Here is a 24,588-nt window from a genome sequence, read left to right as displayed (position 1 = left end):
CATTATGGAGTCACTAAAAATATATTTCATACTATATACAGCGTATTACACTTAATTCTCAAGCAGATGAACGAATAATTTACGAATATTAAATGAAATTATTGATTATAATTCAAAACAGACTTATAATACCAATAATTATTTAAAAAAATTTTCATTCAATATTAAATTTATCATTGTTCATTGTGTAGGAATCTTTAAATTAAAATTCTGAAATTTGAATTTATAAGTGCATGAAATGTAAAAATTATTCACGCATTTGTATCAAATTTCATTATACTATATAACTATACATATACATAGTTTAAAAATATATATAGTAAATAGTATCTAAAAACGAGATCTAAATATATGAAGGGAACAGTGAAAGAATTTTTTTTTGTTTTTTGCATTTATTTACATTTTTTATTTCAACTGTCATACAATATGTATTTTATTATTATATTGCTATATATATATATATATACATACATATATAGGTTCATATGTGTTTGAATAAATTTTTAATTTGTGTTATCTTCTATTTTATTAAAAAGAATGGAGTGTGTACTTGCTTTTATTTAACATTAGATATGAGAAGAAGAGCAACACAATTAATTCTCAAGCTATCATCATATACATATATAATAAAAGATTGTTCCATACATGTATATATATATTTGTATATTTTGTTTTCAAAAAATTTAAATATGAAAACATACAAACTACATACATATTATTATTATAAGTATATGAAATAAAATTTAGAGGACAGGCGGGTATGGTACATTCTCATAGTGAATAAACAAAAGGAAATTTTGTGAAAAAAAAAAGAATTTTTAAAAAATATGTTTTCTTAAGTGACAATTATATATACATATATATATATATATATACGAGTATATATGTATGAATATTTGTTGAAATTAATTGTAACTTTCACAAAATTGTTGGTGAATATTATATGAAAAAATATTATTCTTATGTTATACGAGTACGTATGGTTTATGCGAAGTATATGTTCCACAAATATTCTAAACCAGTGCAGTCATTCATAAATTTTTATATGAAAAATTTTATGCGAAAAAGTACTTAATTGGTCTCTGGTGTGTACCAGAATTTTTTATTTTTTTTTTTTCCTTAAATGCAATCATTGAAGTTCTTATTTAATTTAGAATAAATCTAAAATAATTATGAGGGAAAAAAATCATAAAATCAAAGAATTTTCTAAAATAGTAGGCGTAAAATTAACAATTTGCAGATAAAATAAATGTTTATTATTTAATCATATTATTACCAGTTAAGGGTATAAATTATTAATTAGGAATAATATTATATAGGACTGTAGCCGAAAAATGGTATAATTAAAGTGTTTGGAAGTGATTTAGCTTTAACAGTGTGAGTAGGAATTCAAATTTGTGCATTTTTCAAACAATATTGTTGATCAGTAATATGCTTTTACAGTAATATCTCAAGAAAATATTGTGAAAAAATATATATTTTATTACAGTTCCTGTAAAAATATTATAATCTATTATTTTTCACAACTTACTCATATTTTTTCTGTATAGTTGTTCGATTGTGCGTTACACTATCCTTTTGCACTATTAATTTGAAAAGTTATGAGGAATTTGTGATATGCAAATCATTTTAAAGATATAATATTAAAATTTATTTTATACTTATATAATATTAACAGTGTATGCCATCGAAACTATTAAGATAAGACTATAAGAGTAACTAAATTAAATAAATAATAAACAAAAAAATATTCAATATAATTTCAAAAATACTTTAATGTATAATATTCCAAGGCCTAAAATATTACATCTCTGTATATACATAGTATGATAAAAATATTCACGCAGTATTTGTATATATTATAGTTTGGGTACTACTATTCACGCATACTTTAGTGAAGTAAAAAAATCGTGTTTTATGTTTGATTTACTAATTAAAATATATTTGAATATAAGTATACATACATATTATAATTATGTATATATATGTTATGTACTAATATGTTTTTATATACATTTCTGTATAGTTTATTTAAAATCAGCATGATATCATGATTCAAATGAATTTCGTTTTTTTGAGAAAATTATAAACTATGATGATATTTTATAAGAAGTTCAAGGAAATTCGAAATTTTTAAGGGTAAAATGTATTTATATGAATTAGTAAATACTTTTTATATAAATTTAACAATTATAAAGTGAATAAGTAATTATATAAATACTTCAGAATTTTAGAATATTCAACATTTTTATAAAAGTTTTTAAAATTAAAATTTTCAAACTTTGTTTATTTTGTATATAACGCTACAGTGTCCGTCTGTTGATATCAACGATTTTAAAATTTATATGTTTTGGCTGGTTCTTGTTCTAAATTTAACTGCTGTTGTAATTCTTAGGAAAAAATTAGTAAAACGGTACTATTAGTTACTATGAGTACCAAATTTTAAGCATAAACTCGTAATCGAATAAAAACGTGTTTTAATAATAATTTTAAATTAAAAAAAAAAACGTCTTACTTCCGAAATCTTGCACAAATTTCTTAATATACAAGTTATATAAACACAAAAATTTGTAATTTACTTTAACCCATATCTGCTTGATAAAAAAATGCTCGTTAGTTTTATATAAGAGTTTTAAAATCACCTATAGTACTATATTTCATGAACATGGTTTTCATGGTGTAAGACGATGGCTCGAATATCATGAATTACTCAAATAATTAAGTACTATAACACTCAAAACTAGCTTTACATATCGGTATGAATTGAAAAGGAAACAACAACAATGATTTCATTTCCACATGGTCGTGATTGTTTCACAAATTTAACACAAATCGCATTGAAATATTTTTTTTAAATTAAATTTTACTCATCTCTCGTTATAGGATTCAACAATGAATTCAAAAAGTAGTAAACAAAATTTAGTATTTTTCCTCAAATGCCATAATATAGAGTTACAAACTTTTAATAAATTTCAACTACTTATTTTAATTATGAATTTATGATACTTCACGATAACATAAGGGTTAAAGCAAATATTTGTTTTCACCATGAACTAAAATATTGAGAGAATTTTTCAAAAAAAAAAAAAAAAAATTGTGTGTGTGTGTTTGTTGAATTCTAAATTTTGTATTTGATTTTAGTTTTTTCTTTTCTTTTTCTACAAAATGTAATTAAGAAATATAATAGTGGAATTAAAAAAGCTTTACTGAAATAAATGTTTTAAATTAGAAAATTTATATGTACTTTTTAAGAGAGAAAAAAGTATAAGAAATTTTACATTCTTTTTTTCATCATAACTATAAAAATAGAAATAAGTTGAAAATTTCCCAAAGTAATGCTATATATGAAAAATCTATGTACAGCTATGCAATTAAATGTGCTTAAAGTAAGTTTTTAATAAATAACGATTGGTCTTAAAATTAATGATAAAAGAAAAACTTAAATAACTGAAACTATTTGATAACATTAAAGAAAATAAATTTTAGGATTCAATATTTAAATTAAAATCACAACATTGTTGAATTAATTTTTTAAAATAACAATGCTACTTTTGAACGAAATAGTGTTTGGTTTTTTGTTTCGAAATTAAATTTTTAAATTTTTTATTATTAAATTAAGTATTTAAAGGGAAAACTTTTTACTATTTATTTAATACTTTTTCCAATTACAAATCCTGTTTTATGATTTTAATTTTTGTTAAAATAGGAATTGAAATTGTAGGCAAGTTAATGTTCTCAATACAAAAGAATTAAATAAAACTAAATGTCAAACACTGTAAGTGTATTAGAAATTTTAATTGGTATTTTTATTCTAACTGTTTTCGAACCGGAATTCTTAGCGATTAGGTATAAAAATGTTGCAAAATCTTATTTTAAGTCTACATACATTTAATTTTAATCTGCTAATTATTTCATATGGTTTTAAAATCATTAAATTACTTTATTTAAAGAAGATAACATACCCATTTCAATTAATTGAAAAAAAAATTATTTACCCCTAAAAGTATGCAATTTATTGCATTTTAAATTTTTCAATTTTTTTTCCGAATTTGTGCTGACAATTTGAATGATATAAAAATATTTAATTTTAAAAATTTTGTACGACATAAAATTTTGTATTAGTATTTAAATCTGTCAAAGTTTTAACTATTCAAAAATGTATTGATCGTTCTATAATTTTCAATATTTTCAAATATATTGTCTAGTCTGCAAAATAAATTTATTTACTTGTTTTTTTCTCCTTTCAGAAATGGTTTGATTACAAATTGCGTTGGGATCCAGAAGAATATGGTGGCGTTGAAATGTTATATGTACCATCAGAACATATTTGGTTACCTGATATTGTTCTTTATAACAACTGGGATGGAAATTATGAAGTAAGTTTATATTAATATTTTTCATTTTTCCTTTATGACGAAATTCAGCAAAAATAATATGATTATAATTTTTTTTGCTGAATTTTTGGAAATATTTTTGAATATTCGTACTTGTGTACATCATTTATTGAGTAAAATTGCGTTTTACTTGAGTCTTAATGCATTAGAGTTTTATAATTGAAAAATCTCCGTCTTATCCTTTTCTTTATCCTTATATTAATTAATATCGAAGAATAATATGATTAAATCCATCAAAATCAGATCATTTTAGATTTCTCTTATAAAATAACTTTTCGATTTTACTAAAATTTTTTTAAAATAATAAAATTTAGTATCATTCTTATATAACTTCAATGTAAATCTCAAAATTTATAGATCTAAAAAAAAATTTTTTTTATCATTTGCCAAAAAACCACATAATTTTTTTTCGTAACTTTTGTTGTGGTAATAATGCTTTTTTTTTAACAAAAAAAAAATGTGAACAAAGAATGTAAAAAAAAAATAATGTTTTTTTTTATTATAAGGTAACTTTGATGACCAAAGCAACATTAAAATATACGGGGGAAGTATTTTGGGAGCCCCCGGCAATTTATAAAGCTTCTTGTGAAATGAATGTTGAATATTTTCCATATGATGAGCAGATTTGTTTTATGAAATTTGGTTCATGGACATATAATGGACTACAGGTGGATTTAAAACATCTTGATCAAGTGAGTTGAATGAAGAATTTTTATTACAAAATTAATTTGATTAAAATTTTTTTAATTTGTGATTCAATAAAAATTTATTTACTAATGTATGATTTATTTTAAATTTGTGTGTCACGGTTATAATCTTCCGGATAACTAAATGCCAGTAAGATTTATGACGCAGCAATTATTTTATATTTTTTAATTTGAGAAATTGGAAAAATTTCTGGCAATAAAAATTTGTTGCCGTCTGAATAAATTTCCTGCAGTGTTGGTATTACCTATTTGGTTCGAATATAGTGAATAATTTTTCCGAAATACAAATTGGAAATTTTTTTAATATATTCATAAGTTGTGTTATAAGGAAGGTTTCAAAGAACTCTGATTACTAACTCTAAGAACTATATTAATTAAATTAAGACACTTAAGAACTAATTCAAAGCAGTTCTATTTAATCCAATTTCACTCAATAAATTATAAACAAATCTAGAAATCTATTTCAACATTTGAATGTAATTTTTCTATTTCTTTCAAATTCAAATTGGAAATTCCAAAAAAAAAACTTCTTCAAGAGAAAAGTTTTTTAATAAAAACTTTTTCCTTTAAAATTTTATTAGAAAATTTTCTTTTTAATGCATTTTTTGAACAGAAGGTATTCTTAGTTTTTTGTCATTCATTTTTTCCCACTTTTGTTTTTATTATTTTAAGATATTATGAAGATTTTGTTTTAGTTTTAATATTATTTGTTTATATTGTGCACTTGACAAAATTTATTTACATTTAAGTTTTTTATTTAATTTTTAAAATTAAAAAATAAATTATTTATTTTGTATATTTTTGTATTAAGTATGAAAAAATTTGGTGTTGCATTAAATTCTTTTGGAAAACTGAGGCGATTTTGTCGAAAAATAAAAAAAATTTCCAAAGTAAAAGAGAAATTTACCAGAATTATTTGTGAAAGAAAAACTATCCGTTTTTCATTTCTTTGTGAGTCTAATTACAACACCTTTGCACCTTTGTCAGAAAACTAATTATTTAAACGAAAATTTTTTACAACTTATTTCTAGTCTCTTGCGAAAATTATGAACACTTAAAGTTAGGAAAATGCCGCAAGCATACTTCTTAGATTCTTAGATTTTTAGCAAATGCAGAAAAATAGAGACTTTATTAATTTTACTGCCAAACGGAATGTAGGCAAACGTTCCAGCAACATCTTAAATCTACATTTTTTGCAAATTTTAAACATTCTTCTTCTCATGCATGGTCTAGATGCTAGGACTCTAAAATTCTAAAAGCTTCAATAATAAACAATTTATTTCATTGGTAGCTAATTTTTTCCCTATAGGTATTCGCAATATGAGAATAAAACAGTTTCTTCGTCATGTTTTTTTTTGTAAAAATTTGCTTTTTACTTGTTCAAGCGAAATTTACTGTTTTGCAAACAAATGAATAGATCCCAATTTTTTATTTTGTAATTTTATTTTTTAATATTTCTAATTTTTTAATCGAATTCTAATGACAATTATTTTTTTAACAAAGAAAATCAACTTTTGACATTTTAAACATTACTTTCAAAAAAAAAAAAAATGATTTCCCCCCCCTAACTTTAACGTCATATACAAAATATTAAATGACATTTCATCATGACTATGGGGTATTTTAAATGCGTTTTAATGTTTATACCTCAAACTTTCCCAAAACAAAAAAAAAAAAAACAAAATTTTTCTTATCGCCTTTTTTTGTACTTTATGCTTATCAAAAATGATTAAAAAAAAAAAAAGAGAATTTTCGTTTGCTTTTCGTATTTTTCCATGCGGTCGGTACATTGTGTATACAATAACGTAAGTTATGTGATGACACCAAATTTTGGATGTCGAGTTTTCGCTGGGAACGCACTTTTCCATGGTAGGGAAGAGAACGCACTTCTCAATGAATAAACTATTCATTGTAATTTAATATTTAAATTTGAGGTGAAAGATCAGGGCTCGGAAACTGATCCGGGGGCCAATTTTACATTTTTTACTATATCTACGGAACGAATTCATGAAATTTCTTGAAATTTAATATTTGAGTTCTTGTTGTTACCAAAAGTTACTGACGAACTTTCCGTATAATTCGGATGGCATAAAATGAAACTCTACTATGAGCCAAGTTAATATTTTTCTAGGAAGGTTAACTAAAAGCTTATTAGTGTCCTTAAATTTGTAATGAAATGTTTAAAACGCATTTTCATAATATTCTGGAATACTTTTACTAATCGATTATGTGCTGACCACATCAAATTTTCTATCTTTTTTTTGCTATACAATTTTTTTTCGTATTTCATAATTCATTTTTTTTTTTGTAACATCATAATCTTTTAATAGACTGCTTGAAAAAGATAGGAGCGGAAATAAAATCAATTTCTGATATCTGCTATGCTTTTTTCTTTTGAAAGAATTTTAAGCAAAAAAAAAATATAAATTACTAAGGGAATTATATTGGGAGTTACTTCAGAACAAATAATAATAATAAATAAATAAAAAAAAAGTCTGACAAAAAAAAAAGTGAATTTACTTATGTGCACAATATTCGAATCATATTTTATTCTAGATATACTGCATTATAAATATTATATATATTATGCATACAATGTTTATATTGTGTTCAATTTTGAACATGACAAACAAAAAAAAAACATGGTATAAATAAAAAAAATTTTTTTTTTTTTTCGTCCAACTATAATGAAATAAATTTTTCACTTGGTGAAATTATGCAAAATTTTTAAATTTAAAGAGCAAAAAATTTTAATGCATAAGTATATATATATGTGTATACATATATGGAATAAAAAAGTAGCATTATTTTTCAGTCTGAACCATGCTGATGTTATACAACTATCACCAGCAGCAAAGCAAATATACAACTTCCTACTGAATTTCCTACTAGACAAAAAAAAAAAAAGTAAAAAAAAAACATGTATAATAAAAACCAATTTAGTATCCCTTTTGGCTTCATCGTACATATTTTATACATATATAATTTTAAATTTATAAAATATACATGTATATCTACACATTACACAAATATTGCATATGATGACTGTTTTAAATGAAAAAAAAAATGAAAAGGATAAAATATAATATACGGGAAAGGATATTGTCCTGTATTCATTACATATTTTTATATTAATATTTTTTGCAATGTTGCAGTGTAAATATCAAATTACATACTATTTTATAAATATAATACGCATCGTATATATACATACATAATATTTTACAACATAAAATATATACAAAAAAATATTAAAGAATTTAAATTTTATTTCTGCTTTATTGTAAGGATGGAAAAAAGAAAATTTTTATTTTATTTTTTTATTATTTTTTTTTTATGATTTTAAAATGAAATTTAGATTTATTATTATTTTGTCGGTCTATAAATAAGTATATACATTTTTATACGATATAATATATGTATGCAAGATATTAGTGATTACGTGATCGAACCACTCTGCTACTATGTTTCCGTTTATCTCTGTTTTAACTGATATTTGCAATATTCTCCAATTGTTATATTTCTATACTGTTATATTTTGTATAATGTTGTATTTTATATTTTGTTTATTATGAGACGCAACATTTCTTTGTTTATTTAATTTTCGAAATTACCTAATATTATCAAAAATATTGCTTCTTTTTGCATTTAGATAAATTCAAATTAAAAATAGTCTGGACCATTAAAATTAAAATGTCGAATATATAGTAGAAAATTTGAAATTTTCCTAAAGGAATTTTCTAAATTGTTCAGACTTATGTTTGTTAAGTTAAAACATTTCTTATCCTTAAACCTAATAATAAATATTTGTGATAAACCTCTTTTATTTGACAAATTGTTTTAAATGTACAAATATATTTTTAGCACATAGAAATGTTGCACAAATCTCATAAAATTATAAAATTTTTTCAGAAGAAATTCCATAAACTTCATATTTTTTTTTAAAATTTTATATTTTACGAGTATCCTTTCTTTTCATTGTTATTTTTGCCATATTTGAGTTTATAGAAACACTTATAAGTTATATAGAGAAAATAAAAAATTTGTTGTTTTTATGTCAGGTATACCAACTAATAAAACTATTCCAATTTTCATAAGTTTTCATCATAAGTTTATAAATTTTTGAATAATTATTGTTAAATTGAAAATCTGAACAATTAAGATTTTTAATTTCAAATTTTCACTAATTTACTTTTTAATTGAAAATGCTTTTAAGAATCGTTTTCATATTTGTGTATAAGAATGAATGTGACTTAATTTTTATAAGTTTCATTAATATAATACTGTTTCATTAATATAATAAAGTTAACAGTAATTGTGTTGGGTTATTAAGATCTTAAGTTTCATTCAAAATTAAAGAATTTTTATTATAAATTGAACTGATTGTATATTGTACAGGCGTGAACCGCGACCACCATATAAGGATTTATTGTGCCTCCAACTATGTGTTGTATACGCTCCTAAAACATCTTCCCGAGGTCTACCCTCCTGATGAACTCGAGTATCTCTTACCGCAGCGCCGCCGAAGTGAGTATGTAGTTCTCCAGTATTTCCCTTCTTCTGCGGGTGAGGGACTATAATTCATAAGTGTTTATAATTTATTTTTAATAAAAAAAAATATTTGACTTAATAACAAAAAAATTGAATTTTAATTAAAAAAATTTTTTTTATATCTCGAACAACAAAAATATCGTATTGACATTAGAAAATCATTTTTCTCATATGACTATTCTGACTGTTTAAAAAGAGGTTGTCATATTTTAGACTGTCATACATTAAGAGTAACAAAAATAATGTTAGCTTTCGATGGTTCAAGTATGATAAATTTACTAGCTTAAATCGTGTACAACCTCATAGAAAATATTAAATAGAAGAAGTAAAGTTGTATGGCCTTCGAATCTAATTGGCAATTACAATTCGTATAATAAATTTTAACGTAAAATTTTAATTTTGATAAGTGTGTGATCTGACCGCTTATAGTGTTGTCCTTGTGAAACCTTATTTCTTCCGATTCAATTGAAATGTAGGATAATAGTTTCGTGTACTGACAACAAATTTTTAAGCAAAAATTTGATAATTCGGTAGCGTTTGTTCAAATGTGAGTCTTATTAATAATAATAATGATTTACCAATTTATTATTACAAATGATAAAAATAATAACAGGGCTTTTAATAATCTATCGTTAGTTTTATTTAACTTCTTATATAATTAACTCTTGTTCATTTATTTTAGCACTTTAAAAAATTTTGTTTACAAATCATTCAAAAAATAATTAAAATATTTTAAAATTTCATAAAGTAAAGTCCATTTACGGCTTCATAAATGTATCTACATCTACAATAGTATATTTCATTTGATTGCCATATAAACTTTGTCTATTATATTGTTGTATAAAAAATTTATTATAGAATGCTTCTTATGCTGCAATACATTATTTATTTACGCGTATATTCACACAATATACAATACATATATTAATTATTTATATTGTAAATATTGTAAGTAAGTTCATGCTTGTCATAACTTACACGTACTCATAATATCTATGTACATCTAATAACTACAATATAAATACAATAATGTGTAATAGCCAAATTGTACAATAGAAAAAAAAACATTTCAAGTGTAAATAGTAAAAAAAAAATTTTTTTTTTCTTTTCTTCTGTTCTATCACTACATTCGGTTTTAACGATGTCTTTTATTCTACTCATTTTTAAAAGAAAACAAAAAAGGACATTATCATATAAATATTATAAAAATGCGCTATAAAAAAAGAACACCAAAAAATAGTAGTAATGGAAGAAGCCTAAATTAATGGCTTTGTTCACTTTAAGTTGAAAAATTTATCTTTTTAACTATAATTTTGAATTAAAACAAATAAAATGTAAATGAAAGCGAGTGTACCACTATTATAAATAAAATACAAAATCACAGTTAAAATATATATAAAATTAACCATTTCAAAATAATTTATACATTATGTCTACGCATATTACATACTTATATATATTCACACATATTATATACTATATAATACAAGTATAATATAATGTGAATTTATATAAAATGGCGAAATTGGCGACAGTAAAAGGATAAAAACAAATAAAAAAATGAAAAAAAAAAAATTAAAATCATGTCCACTACAGCTATTTTTTTTTGTTATATAATTTTTTTTTGCTCGTTGTTTAAAAAATAAAATTTATTTGGCTTCTTTTAAAGTAGTTATGGACGATTACCAGGATAAAAAGTGCTTTACTCTATTTCAATTGTATATGAAGGAAAAGAATTTTATGTTTGTAATTTTATTTTTATATTTTTCTGTATAGTATTTCGAAAATTATTACTTTAGAAATGATAAAATGAAAAAAAAAAATAAAAGATTTTTACCAATCCAATTATATTCAATTTTTCTTCAAACAATTTTTCAACATCTCACTCACTCACTTGTTCCATTAAATCATATAATTTTTATGTGAATTTACTTTTAAAATGCAATGATGTAATTTGTTCGTCTGTTTTTAAAATTTAATTTTATTTTCTCTTTTCATTTTGATTGCTTTAAAAATTGGACAATTTATTAAGTTTCAAAAAAAAAAATAAAATGAAATTTGAAATTTTAAGACAAAATGTATTTAGTAAATTTAATATCGTAATAATGTTGGTACTTTAATAAAATTAAGTAAAATCTGTGGTTTTTAAAGAAGCACTTTTCCCTTGGTTAAATAAAAATACTGTTCAAAAATATTTTACTACCATTAACCATTATTTAAATTACTTTCATTAAAATATAGAAATATTTCAAATCATATTGCATATATTTAGGATGACCAATAGTTAAGCGTGAGTTGATATAAATAATTATATATTTTGTGATGAAATTTACCGTTAGCTTTATGTTTTTATTAGAAATTTGGAAAAGCTTGCAGTTTCGGAAGCTTATATTTTCATTTCATGCTAGATGATATTACAGCGATATGTAAAGAAACTGTGGAATGAAAGTCTATAAAGAATATTATATAAAATTTTTGTTATAACTTATACGATTATGGTTTGTGGTAAGAAAATGAAAAATTTTTGTTTTAAAATACGGCAATCAATTTATTCCTTATTGCAACTTACATACTAAATAATATCTTATAAGAATTTAAATTTTGTGTTGTCCTCTTAAAACTAAACAAGTACATAGTTATAATCTGTTATTTTTCGAAGTTGGAGAGAGTGATAATCTATACTTATATCCATTTGTGTTAATTCCCAATATAAAATATGGAGTCTTAATAATGAGTAAAGAGAATAATTCTAATTTCATATTTGTGCAGGGATGTATAACTTTTTAAATTGAAAATTAAAGAATATGGAAAAAAATATAAAGTTGAAATATTAAAAATTATAGAAAGATACAATACTTTAAAATTTTAGAATATTGAAATTTTTAAAATTCGATTTCAGTTTAATTACATTAAATATTTGGTATTTGTTAGATTTTCATAACCGATACACGATATAATAAAACGTTAAGAGCCGTTAAATTCAGAATAAGAAGAATTCTCGTCTATAGATAGACAATAGATAATATAATATAGTAATTGCAGTTAACACCGACACACTTTTTCTGTATAGTAATATTTATTGTTTTATTATTAGTTGTCTTATTCAACGTCGTCAAGCCCGAATGTACAATTTCAAATGTACGATAGCTATTTATAAATTTTTATTTAAACAAAAAAACAATAAATTCTTTAATTATTTTTTATTTTAATCAAAATTTGATTTTAAAATCAAATAAAGTTTTCACAAAATTTTAACTCTTTCTGTATAACATTAAAGTTTTTGAAATTACAAATTGATTTGATTATTATATCACATAATATGCTTTTATGTTATACGTTTACTTGTTATATAAATATAATATTATTTATATAATAAATATACATTTTATACTTGTTATAACAAAAAAGAAAATCAATTTAAAACTTCCAATAAAAATCATTAATTTACAATATTGTTTTTCAAAAAGGACCACTATTGTTTTTGTTATATTTGAATTATTGTTTTTTTTTCTTTTCAAAATTGATTTATATTCAAAATTATTGTGTTATTTATTTAAATATTTTTCTAAAAAATAAATTGAATAATATTGTTATTTTAATTGTTAATAAAAAAAAACATCTGATGTGGTCAGCAAATAACTGAACCAAAATTTTGTTCGAATATGCCAGTAAATTCATTTTATAGATTATTATTAAAATAAAGCCATTAATTCTAATTCTTTAATTCTAAGAATTAAATAAGAAACCCAGCCATTTCATTCTTTAGATATCATGAAAAATGTAAAATCAATGAAAAATAGCCCATAGCGTCTGAATTGAAATATAAAATTTAATAGAAATTTGTTGATTGTTTCTTTACAAGCTGTAGTTAAGTCGTAGAAAAGGTTTAGTTCCCGATATTTAAAATTGCAAAAATTTGATCAAATCCAAAGTGAACTCAAATATAAGTATTCATCGAAGTTTACTAAAAATATTTTATTAATGGAAGGGAAGCGTGCAGATAGGGAGAAGTATATTTCGACCAATGGCTTGACATACGAAATTTGGTGATATCATGCAACCAATCTTATTGTATGCAATGTCGGTCGGTCATAACACGCGTCTAAACTTTATTATAATTTATTTTACTGAATTTATATTTTTAAATTGATTTTCCTCAATAGCTTTGTATATTTTTTTTTTATTGTATTGTTTTTATTAGTTTCTATTATTCAATTTATTATAACTATTAACAATGTTATAAAATATTAATGTGTTATTTTACATAAATATGTATTTTACAAAACGATCATATCGAATTTGAATATTAATTTTTATAGTTTGAAAATTTTATTGATATTTCGGATTTATTTCTAGATATTTTAATTCGGTTTAATAATATTATGTTTTCATATTAATTTTATGATTTTATTAAATTATTAAAATAAATTATTATTGGTCCAATTATATTGAATTTTTGCGCTCTTACATTCCTGTATAGTTCGAAATTTAAATTATTAATTTTTGTTTTATATTATTTTAATTATTTAATTATAATTCGTTCAAAGTATTTTAAATTTGCGGCTAAGGTGGTATTAGAAATATCCAAATTTTGAAATGTATTAAATGAGTCGATTCTTATGAGTTGGAACTTTGGAGAGTTCAAAACAAATTATAAGGTTTAAACCTGATTTCTCATAAATTTTAAAGCAAAATTAATGCACTATTTTTTGTATTATGCCAAATTTTTAAATTTTTAAGTATACAATCTGCAATTGTATTTAAAAAATAAGGCATACATATACTTTAATTTTTACATAATATAAAAATTTAAACAAACTTTAATAAATTTTTTTCAATACTTTATAAATTTATTTTAAAAATTTCAGACACCTGGTAGTAATTTGGTTAAAGTTGGAATTGATTTAAGTGAATTTTACTTATCTGTCGAATGGGATATACTTGAAGTGCCGGCAACAAAGAATGAAGAATATTATCCTGAAAGTTTGGAACCATTTTCTGGTAAATTTATTAAATTTATATTTGAATTTAAAGCAATATGTTGCTTTTCTACAATTATTCATAAAGGTATGATTTTTTATTTTAATTATCAAATTTACATAAATACATATAACATATAAATATTAAGTAAGAATTTTTCACATTTTTCATTTTAAATACATACTCATAATATACATTTAATATAACTATTTCATTTTTGTATTTAATAACTATATATATAATCATTTTCATTCGATTTTATGACAATATAATAGATTTATATTATATGTTATATAATATTATTTTCAAAAAAAAAAAAAAATTTTTCAGACATCACATTTAAATTGACGATGAGACGTAAAACACTTTTTTACACCGTGAATTTAATAATACCATGTGTTGCTTTAACATTTTTAACGGTGCTTGTTTTTTATTTACCAAGTGATTCAGGTGAAAAGGTGAGTGAAAATTGGTAAGAACTTTATTGTTCTGGCATATAAATATTTTTATATGTATAAAATATCATAATGATTATGATAATGGCTCATGATGATGATGATTATGATGACGATAATAATGGTAACATAAGATGACGGAATAATCATGATTTTGATAAGAATGATTACAAATAATCATATGATGATTATAATGTAAAAAAAAAAGCAAATATAAAGGTAAAAGCCACAAAAATTGTTATTGATTTTGATTTTGTGAGAAAATAAAAAAATACAAAATAAAAAAATGAATATAAAATTTGTCAGTTAATGTTCGGAAAATATTAAAAAATGAAAATTGATTATTTTAATAGAAAAATGCGTTAATATTAAACAAGGATAAAACTATTAAAATTTTAATAAACGCGTGTGTTCCCGTACCTATAATGACTGTTTTACATGTGAACAATTTTAATAACTCAGAAAATATGCCAGTTTTCTTTAAATGTTATACAGTTCTAGAATGTATTTTTCATTTTCGAAAACGCTATTTTGCTCTTGTTCAATTTATTGTATGTCAGTTTAAAATATTTTAAAAACACAATTGATTTTTCGCCTTAAAGAAGTTCATTTTTTTTAGTATTTTTTTAAAAGATTTTGTTGCTTCCATCAAAAACGTTTTCATTTTTGTATTATATAATATGCATTTTATATTCCATTAAATAGAGTCAAAGAGGACATTTTAATATTTCAAAAATGTACCTTTGAATACGATGTGTCTTGAACCTGTGGGCGAATGCTTTACATATTAATTTATTCGAAATAAAATTGAAGATTGACACGGTATAATGTAATGAGGTTCATACCTACAGTTCAAATACAATGTAATGTATCCTCAGGTACATATATAAGTAAATCTGTATAAAAGTTAAACTTTCAAATTTTTCTTAAAAACTCAATCAGTTTTCAACTTTATCATTTTGTATTTTGAACCAATGTGAAGGAAATTACATCATCTAACAGAATAAGTTCACAAAAATTTCAAATTTTGATTCTGTTCGATTAAACGATGAAAACGAATTTTTATTTTGTATGTAGGTACGGGAACTAACCCATTCATGTGGGTAAAAAATTATTAATTTAAACTTTTTTTTGGTAGAAAAAGTGATTCAATTATTCAATTTTTCTGTAGAAAAATAGTAAATTTACGATATTATTAGTATAATCAAATATTTTAATATTTGAAATTTAATAAATATAATATTTATAATATATGTTTATATTCTGACATTATGAAAATCTAGATCTCGATATTTTAAATGAAAATTTTCAATTTCATTGATTTCTATGAATAATTTTAATTGAAAATTTTCATAATTAAAGACTTATACAAGCAGATAATTTTCTTTATATTATTCAACTTCCAAAATAATTCCAAACAAAATATTGAAATTAATATTATGTGTTTTATCATTTTATAAAACACAAATTTTCTTAATCTTAATTAATGGCAATTAGTTAGAAAATATTGTTCACAATGTTGTTGCCTATGATTTTTATTGATCTCATTAATTCATTTAAAATTTATTACTTCTTAAAAATTATTGAAGTAAAAAATATGTATTTATCGATTAAATTCGTTTTTTAGTAAAAAATTTGGATAAAATTTTCTAATATTTTCATAATTTTTCTATAGATAAAAACCATGACACCACACTTCTCTTCGTGTATAAGTATAAACGCTGTGGGTTATAGGAAAAGGTGTTTTCCTTTTAGATAAAAGTACAGTGATAAAAATATTTTTTTTAAAAAATTGGTTTTATGGCGTCTTGCTGCGACCTTACGTCTTAATGGTTGTTTACATACGAAAATTTTAGATTTTTATTTTTGTTTTGTAAACAAATTTTAATCAAACAATAAAAAATTTTCTACATACATAATGATCCTTTTAATATTTATGTTACAATAGGGCTCTGTAATAAAATTGAGATAGTGTTCATTATTTTTATTCCGTCCGTCCGTGTGTGTGTTTTTAAAATTACGAGAGATGTCTTTACTTCAGTAGAAAATTGTTATCAACGGTAAATTTTCCTCATCATCCCAAGAAAAATATCGAGTTATAAAAGAATTAAATAATTTTCGTTTATTGAAACAATTACTTAATAAGAAATTATGAAGTTTTCACAAAATGTAACTGGTTTCTACTTTATCGCACCATCAACAAGTTTTACTTAGAATAGCAAATATAGGTTTAGATTTGCATCATATGTTGAACTAAGATAATTTTTCACCCAGTAGAATTGTTATAAAATTTTATTGTACATCCCAAAAATAAATATATTTCGTTGTATATTAAATACCGACGAATGTCATAAAAACGTGAAATCATTCTTGGTTATAACTATGAAAAAAGGAGAGGTGTCAGTGATTTGGACAAAATATTTCATGAATATACTTGTAAGAACAACAAAACGATTTTCTTTAGTCTTCTTTTTCAGTATATCAAAATTGTTGATCATGCAATATATTCAGAATTTAAATGCCCAAACTAATAAAACTAAACCATAGTCTATAATGATGGAAAGATAAAGAAGAAACCGATTGCGTTATCTGTAGCAGGCTTACTCAACTTGTGGTTATACGTTTTCATCTTGTGATATTATGAGAATAATGAAAAAGCATTAGTTTTATTCAAGTTTTACATTAATAAACTTCCATATACGTCCATATAAGATAAGTAACATATAATGTCTATATAATTTAAAATTATTTTCGATTTCCTATGTGGAAAGAAAATATTTTTTAACATATTTTAATTTTTAAAATATTATTTATCCTTTTCTGTTTTCATTAATACAAAATATTAACGGCCCCTAATTAAGTATACAGTTTTCAAATAATAACATCACTACTCTTTCATATTAAATGAAATAAGATATTTTTATACCCTACACCTTTAACGAAGATTATATTAACTTTGGTATGGAATTTATTACATCATAACAAATCTATGGTAGCTAGAATAGAGTAGATGTCAACGAAAACCTTAAAGCTAATTTTTTAATATTTTAAAAATTAGTTTTTACGGTCAGATTGTATATGGCAGTTGTTACAGTCAGATTGTAAATGGTGTAGGGTATAATTTTTTCGGTTAATATCTTATGAAACAAACATACATATTGGTGAAGGATAAAAAATGTAATCACATTATAATTATTAAATCAAAAAAGGATATTATTGTAAAACCATATTTTTAAAATAATCAAAATAATTAATGTTTCAGCGGGACTAAACCACTGACCTAATAACATTTAAATAACCTGGAGAATTTTTTTTGATTACATCGAGTTAATTTTGCGTGTTTTCGTTTAAGATTATGATTAACTCCTGTTTTTGATCCTTTCATAAATATTTTAACATTGTTTATTCATTTATTTTGGAATTTTGGTACTTACAGTGCAATACGATAAATCATATTTTTCTCATACTATTATATGAGATTTTCAATTTCTCATACTATTTATACGGGGGTGTTGCACTGCTATTAAAATATTATTCAAAGTTTAAAGTGTTGTCACTCTAATTTTAAATTTTGACTTGACAATAATAAAAGAAAATCTTAAATATGAACTTTATTTTCATAAAAAACTTTAGTCAAAATATAAAATATCGAAATTATATTTGTTATATTGAAAATTAATTATTAAAAATATAAGAAATTTTGAACTGATCTTAATGTATAAAGAAAAATTTAATAAAAATTGTGGCTTTTTCTTTTTATTTATTATTAAATTTCAATAGAATACCAAAATATAATACCAAAGTGGAAAACCAAAATAATATATTTTGGGTTTTGCTTATTTAATTTGTAAGTTTTTTCTCAATATTCTGAAAGAAAACAAACTAATTTCGAAGAAGCGTAAGTATACATTATAAACAATGTATGTAAGAATGTACCATTGATGATTTTCTTTTTTTTCACACAAATTTTTAATTTTGTATAACAAATGTGATCAGAATGTTAAAAAAAAAAAGAAAACTTTTTTAAAATAACAATGTACGAATTTTCATTAAATTTCCAATTTTTTACATATTATGTATATAAATTTATTTATAAATAAAATTACATATGTTACATAACATAGTTTTAATACTCTTACATCTTTGATAGTAAAGCTGAAAATGGAATTATTTACATATGTACATCTCAAATATAACAATATATGTATTTACATAAGAAGTATTTCATAGGTTTTAATTTGCGATTCAAAAAGATTTATGCCTTGCAGATTTATGTATACATATTTGAAATCAAATATTGTATTAGACAAGATTTTTTAATTTTTCAAAAAATGTGTTATTTTAAATTTTAATGTCTTATTCAAATGCTATATAATTCAAGTTCATCTTGAAATTTGTATGCTTAAGCATTAAACTCCACGAACATGATAATAAATATTGAAATTCAAAATTTTAAAGACTGAAAATTTTGAATTTTTAATGAAATTATCATTCTTAAAAAGCATATGACATTTTTCAGAACTATGCATTTTAATAAAAAAAAAAAAAACTGAATTTTAAAATTTTAATTAAAAAAACAATAAATTTTATAAAAAAAACCTATGGTTCTATTTTTCCAAAGTTCTTGCTATAAAATAAACCTTTTCAAAGGCGTGCTAAATGTAAAATAAATCATCGGATTCTTTCCAAGCCGATATTTATTCTTCAATCATAGGAATTTTTCTTCTAAAATTTATTATATTTAATTAAAATTCTTAAAATTAATTTTTTTTATTAAAATAATTGTTCTTAAAAGTGACAAGTCGTTTAAGGCATATTTAAACAATGCATTATTGAATCATCCTGTACATTACAAATGAGTAATATGCACGAAAAAATATTTTGCTTTCAAAAGTAAAATTTCAATTACTTTTGTTTGTCAGGTTATAACACTCAATGTGCCTGTACTTAAATTAAATTAACATTAAATTTATATATACATATTAATCTTTCATTTGTATATATAGATGTTTGGATAATTTTCGTATATATATACAATTCAGGAATTCGTATTTATAAGTTGAATTGTGTTGTAATACACCCTGAGATCGGATTTTGTGAAATACTGTATATTTATATATAATTATCAATTATGTGTTAATATATTATTATTTCTTGCAATTCCGATTCCAGAAACAATTTAATATTATTATAATTTGAAGTTTACTGATTTACAACAAAAATTCTAATATATTGATAAATAAACTTGAAAAGAAAAAACTAAAAATGTATAAAATAAAAAATTTAAATTTAAAATTTGAAATGTATAATTATTTAATTATTATGTATTTAAATTTAAAAAAAATAATAATAAAAAAATTAGAATATCAAAAAACAAAGATAAAAACAACAAAAAAAAAAAAAAAAAACTTATATTTTCAGGTCACGTTGTGTATCTCGATCCTTGTCTCATTGACTGTGTTCTTTTTACTTTTGGCTGAAATTATTCCGCCAACATCATTGGCAATTCCATTGTTGGGAAAATATTTGTTATTCACAATGATATTGGTCTCGCTTTCAGTTTGGACAACTGTATGCGTACTCAATATACATTTCAGGTACTACGAAAAACTAAAGAAAATACAAAAAAAAAAAAAGAATATTAAAAGAAACTGCGATATTTTTATTAAATAAAAAAAAAAAAAAAAAAACTGTTACATTTTATTTTCCTTTTCCGTTATTTCGGTTACTTTCTTTCACTCTTTCTGTTTCCAGAACCTCTATATACCACCTTTGATTTCATTAAGTTTTTTTTTTGTATTTTTTATTTTTGATATTTTTTTTTTTAGTTTTCAATAAAAAAAAAAATTATTTTTTACTTTTTAAAAAAAAAAATGTTAAAAAAAAATTTATTTATTTTTTTCTTTGTTTTTGGTGCTTTTCCAACAAAGTTAAGCCCCGAATATAGAAAACATGAAGAAAATAAATAAATAAATTAATAAAAAATCGAAACTTCATTAAAAATCATTGAAAAATATTTTTTTTCTTTTGATTTTGTAGAAATTTTTTATTTTGTTTTAGGTTTTGTAATAAAAGTGTTATAAATATTGGTTTTTGCTGAAACGCTTTTAAATTTTGGTTTTTTTTGTTTTGGTTTTAGTTTTAATAATTGATAATTTCTTAATTTAGTTAAATTCAAATTTTTTGATTAAAGAAAAAAACGTATTATTTTACTAAATATTTAAAATATTTTTATGAACTATTTAAAATATTGAATTTTTAAAAGTTTTCGAGGTTGCAATACTTTTTATACACTTTCAATTAATTCCTAAAACGTATAGGATTTCATTAAGAAAATTTTTCATAAGTATGGTTATGAATTTCAAAAGAATTGAGTTTCTTTAATAAATATTTTCTAATATGATTATGAATTTCAATATAAATTATAAAAAGTTTGAAAAGCTTCTCAAATTAATGGAATCTTAAAACTATCCGTGACATGAAAATTGCAATAATATAGTTTTAATACATAATCTATGCTTTGTTAGCTAAAGAATTCGTAATTTATATAATATATAATGAATTCAATAAAATATTGCAGTAATAGCGTATTTCGATAACTTAATATTACTCTAAATTTGAACTCAGTTTATTTCTAATTGCATATTGAAATAATTGATAACTGTTTAGTCTTACGTATACTAGAACATTTGAAAACAAATATTTTTATTATGACACATTGTTATTTAATTTTCCTATATTATTTCCCATTACAGTAAAACTCTTAGATATCTAACTATCGAAAACAATAAATTATTTAAACATTATAGTTGGAAAGTAGTTAGGGACATTTTAAAATATTCATATATATATAAATGCATATATATACATTTAAATGCAAATAATACGTTTTTTTTTTCTTAAAATGTTTTTATTGCTTTACAATTTAATTTTAAGTAATTCTTTTATGGCTTTTATTATTATATAGTTAATTTATTTTAAATAATTCTTAAAGTAGATTATTTGGGATTTTATTCTTATATTAAGCACATTAAAAACTCACTTAAGAATATATACACAACCCATAATATATATATTTAAAAGGAAGTATTCCCGCTCGCTGAATATATACACCTAATCACATTAGTGTTAATATTATAATATAGTTTTCCTTTAGTTACCCTTCATTAGATTATTTTAAAAGTAAAAGTAATTTAATTTTCTAATTTTATATAAATACCTATTTGTATACAAATATATAACTATATAGTATTAAATTTTAAGTAATAAATTTTTAACTTCAATTTCTAGGAAATTAGAATGAAGAAAAAACAAGAAGCTTAATATAATTAACTATAATAGTTAGAGGACTTTTAAACCACATAATAATGATTCAAATTAAAAATTATGGTGTCATATTGTAATTTTTCAAAATTTTTTTTAAATATAGTCGTCTTCTAAGTTTTCGATTCTTTTCTATTACAAGAATGATATAAAAAATTAATTGATTCAGTTCACTCTATATATAGTGGGCATATATATAGCAAAATTATGGACTCTTTAATTATGATTAAACTGAATTAAATCATAATGTGTTTATTATGTTAAAATTAACGGAAAAAATTGCTTTTATGGTAACTGTCATATGTTATAATTAAATTATGATGGTGATTTTATCACAATATCATTAGAAAATAAAGGTTTAAACTAAAGTGATCAAATTTACCACGCAATGTTTTGGAAACAAAGCTTCTATTTGAAAATAACTCATAAAATAATTTGTAGGTTTTTGAAAGTGAACCTGTTGGTATTTAAAATCACAAAAATATATGCACTAAACCTATGTTTTTTGTTTTAGAATAAAATCCCATTCACGTATTTATATTTTTATTTTGCCTCCAAATTTAAACTCTTTGTATTTTTCTTTTTAAAAAAATGTAGTAATTTTTTTTTTTTTGGTTTGACTCTTTTGATTATTTCTTTTCAATATGTACGCAATGTAATCGTATCGTATCGCCATTTTGTAATCATTAAATATAGCTTATACGTTGAATATCGTATGTATTCCGTTTCATATTATATCGTAAAATTTGTTGTATTTTTGGACATTATAGTATCCTTAATGTTGATCAATTGATAAAAAAAAATGTATTAGTGATTTTGTTTTTAAATCATTATACATATTTGAGTATTGAGCTCCGCATTTACAAAATATATTATATAATATAAATTACTCTTATATTCCTATAAACAAATATAAGTATAACAGATTATTTAATATGAAATTTATCTTGTATAGGAGCTCATATTATATTTTACATTATTATAATATCGTAATTTATATAAAAGTCGTGCCATAATTTATTTTCATTTTGAAATTTTAATTTTACCATCAATCTAGTAAGAAAAAGAAACGATATATTATATTACATTTAATTTAGACGTAAATCATTCACAATTTTAATCAGCATTTATGAACATAATGATCAACCGATATAATGTCAATGTAATAGAGAAATTGTATTGTATTTTGTTTTTTTTTTTTCGACCTTATTTGCAACCAAATGATTATAGCGATAAAAAAAATAGTACCAATATCATTAGGAATATCATTTAAATTAATTTTTATAATCACATTATTTGCATATAGATATTTTAATATTAAACAAAAAAAAAAATAACAAAAATCATTTGACATTAAATATTTTAGGTAATTTAAAACAATACTCACGCAACTAATTCTAATTATTATTTTCTAAAAGTTTATTTGTTATTTATTGCATGTAAAACACCCCTAACTATTATATATTTTACAAAATAGCAGTAAACAATAAGCGTTTTCACATGTTTGGTACATAATATTATTGTCCTAACCACAAAGTTAAAAAATTTATATTATAATGAGTTTTGAATTTTTTCACATTTTTTTATAACACACACCCCTTGGTATTTAAAAAAAATCTGATGTGCTCTGCACATAACCGACTGCAATGTATATTGTTTAAATTAGTAAAAGTATACCAGAAGATTATGAAAATGCGTTTTAAATATTTCATTAAAATTTTAAGGACACTAATAAGCTTTTAGTAAACATTCCTAGAAAAATGAGAATTTGGCTCTTAGCAGATTTTCCTTTTATGCCATCCGAATTATACGAAAATTTCGTCTGTAACTTTTAGTGACAACCAGAACTTAAATATCAAATTTCAAGAAATTTCATCAATTCGTTCCGTAGATATGGTAAAAAATGTAAAATCGGCCCTCAGATCAGTTTCCGAGCCCTGATCTTTCCAAAAAATTTATATGTTCATTGTTTTAACACCTCGAACTTTATATTAAATTTCAATAAAATCGGTTAATTATTTTTCTTTATATACGCAAAAATGTATATTTGGTCCGGTTGCTGACACCTGATTTCTTCTAAAAGTTAGGAGGTTTCGCGTACGGTCGAATGAAGCTTATATATGAAATTTCAAGTAAAGCAGTTGAATATTTTCTTCAAAATGATCAAAAATGTAAAAC

At 22.1% G+C, this 24,588-nt stretch overlaps 1 protein-coding gene across 1 annotated transcript in view; it reads left to right on the top strand.

Moving 5' to 3' along the window:
* Nucleotides 1–24,588, top strand: part of LOC129618496 (acetylcholine receptor subunit beta-like 2) — a 58,536-nt gene that overhangs the window by 13,912 nt on the left and 20,036 nt on the right. Inside the window, exons 3-7 of the mRNA XM_055533293.1 lie at nucleotides 4,248–4,376; nucleotides 4,901–5,086; nucleotides 14,521–14,653; nucleotides 14,963–15,090; nucleotides 20,509–20,684. Coding sequence (XP_055389268.1) covers nucleotides 4,248–4,376; nucleotides 4,901–5,086; nucleotides 14,521–14,653; nucleotides 14,963–15,090; nucleotides 20,509–20,684 — 752 coding nt within the window. The remainder of the gene's footprint in view (nucleotides 1–4,247; nucleotides 4,377–4,900; nucleotides 5,087–14,520; nucleotides 14,654–14,962; nucleotides 15,091–20,508; nucleotides 20,685–24,588) is intronic.

This window comes from Condylostylus longicornis, unplaced genomic scaffold, assembly GCF_029603195.1.
Source record: "Condylostylus longicornis isolate FDR11 unplaced genomic scaffold, ASM2960319v2 ptg000008l, whole genome shotgun sequence".
Lineage (NCBI taxonomy): Eukaryota > Metazoa > Arthropoda > Insecta > Diptera > Dolichopodidae > Condylostylus > Condylostylus longicornis.
The sequence above is the reverse complement of the archived record's forward strand: the minus strand, read 5'-3'. Positions and strand labels throughout refer to the sequence as shown.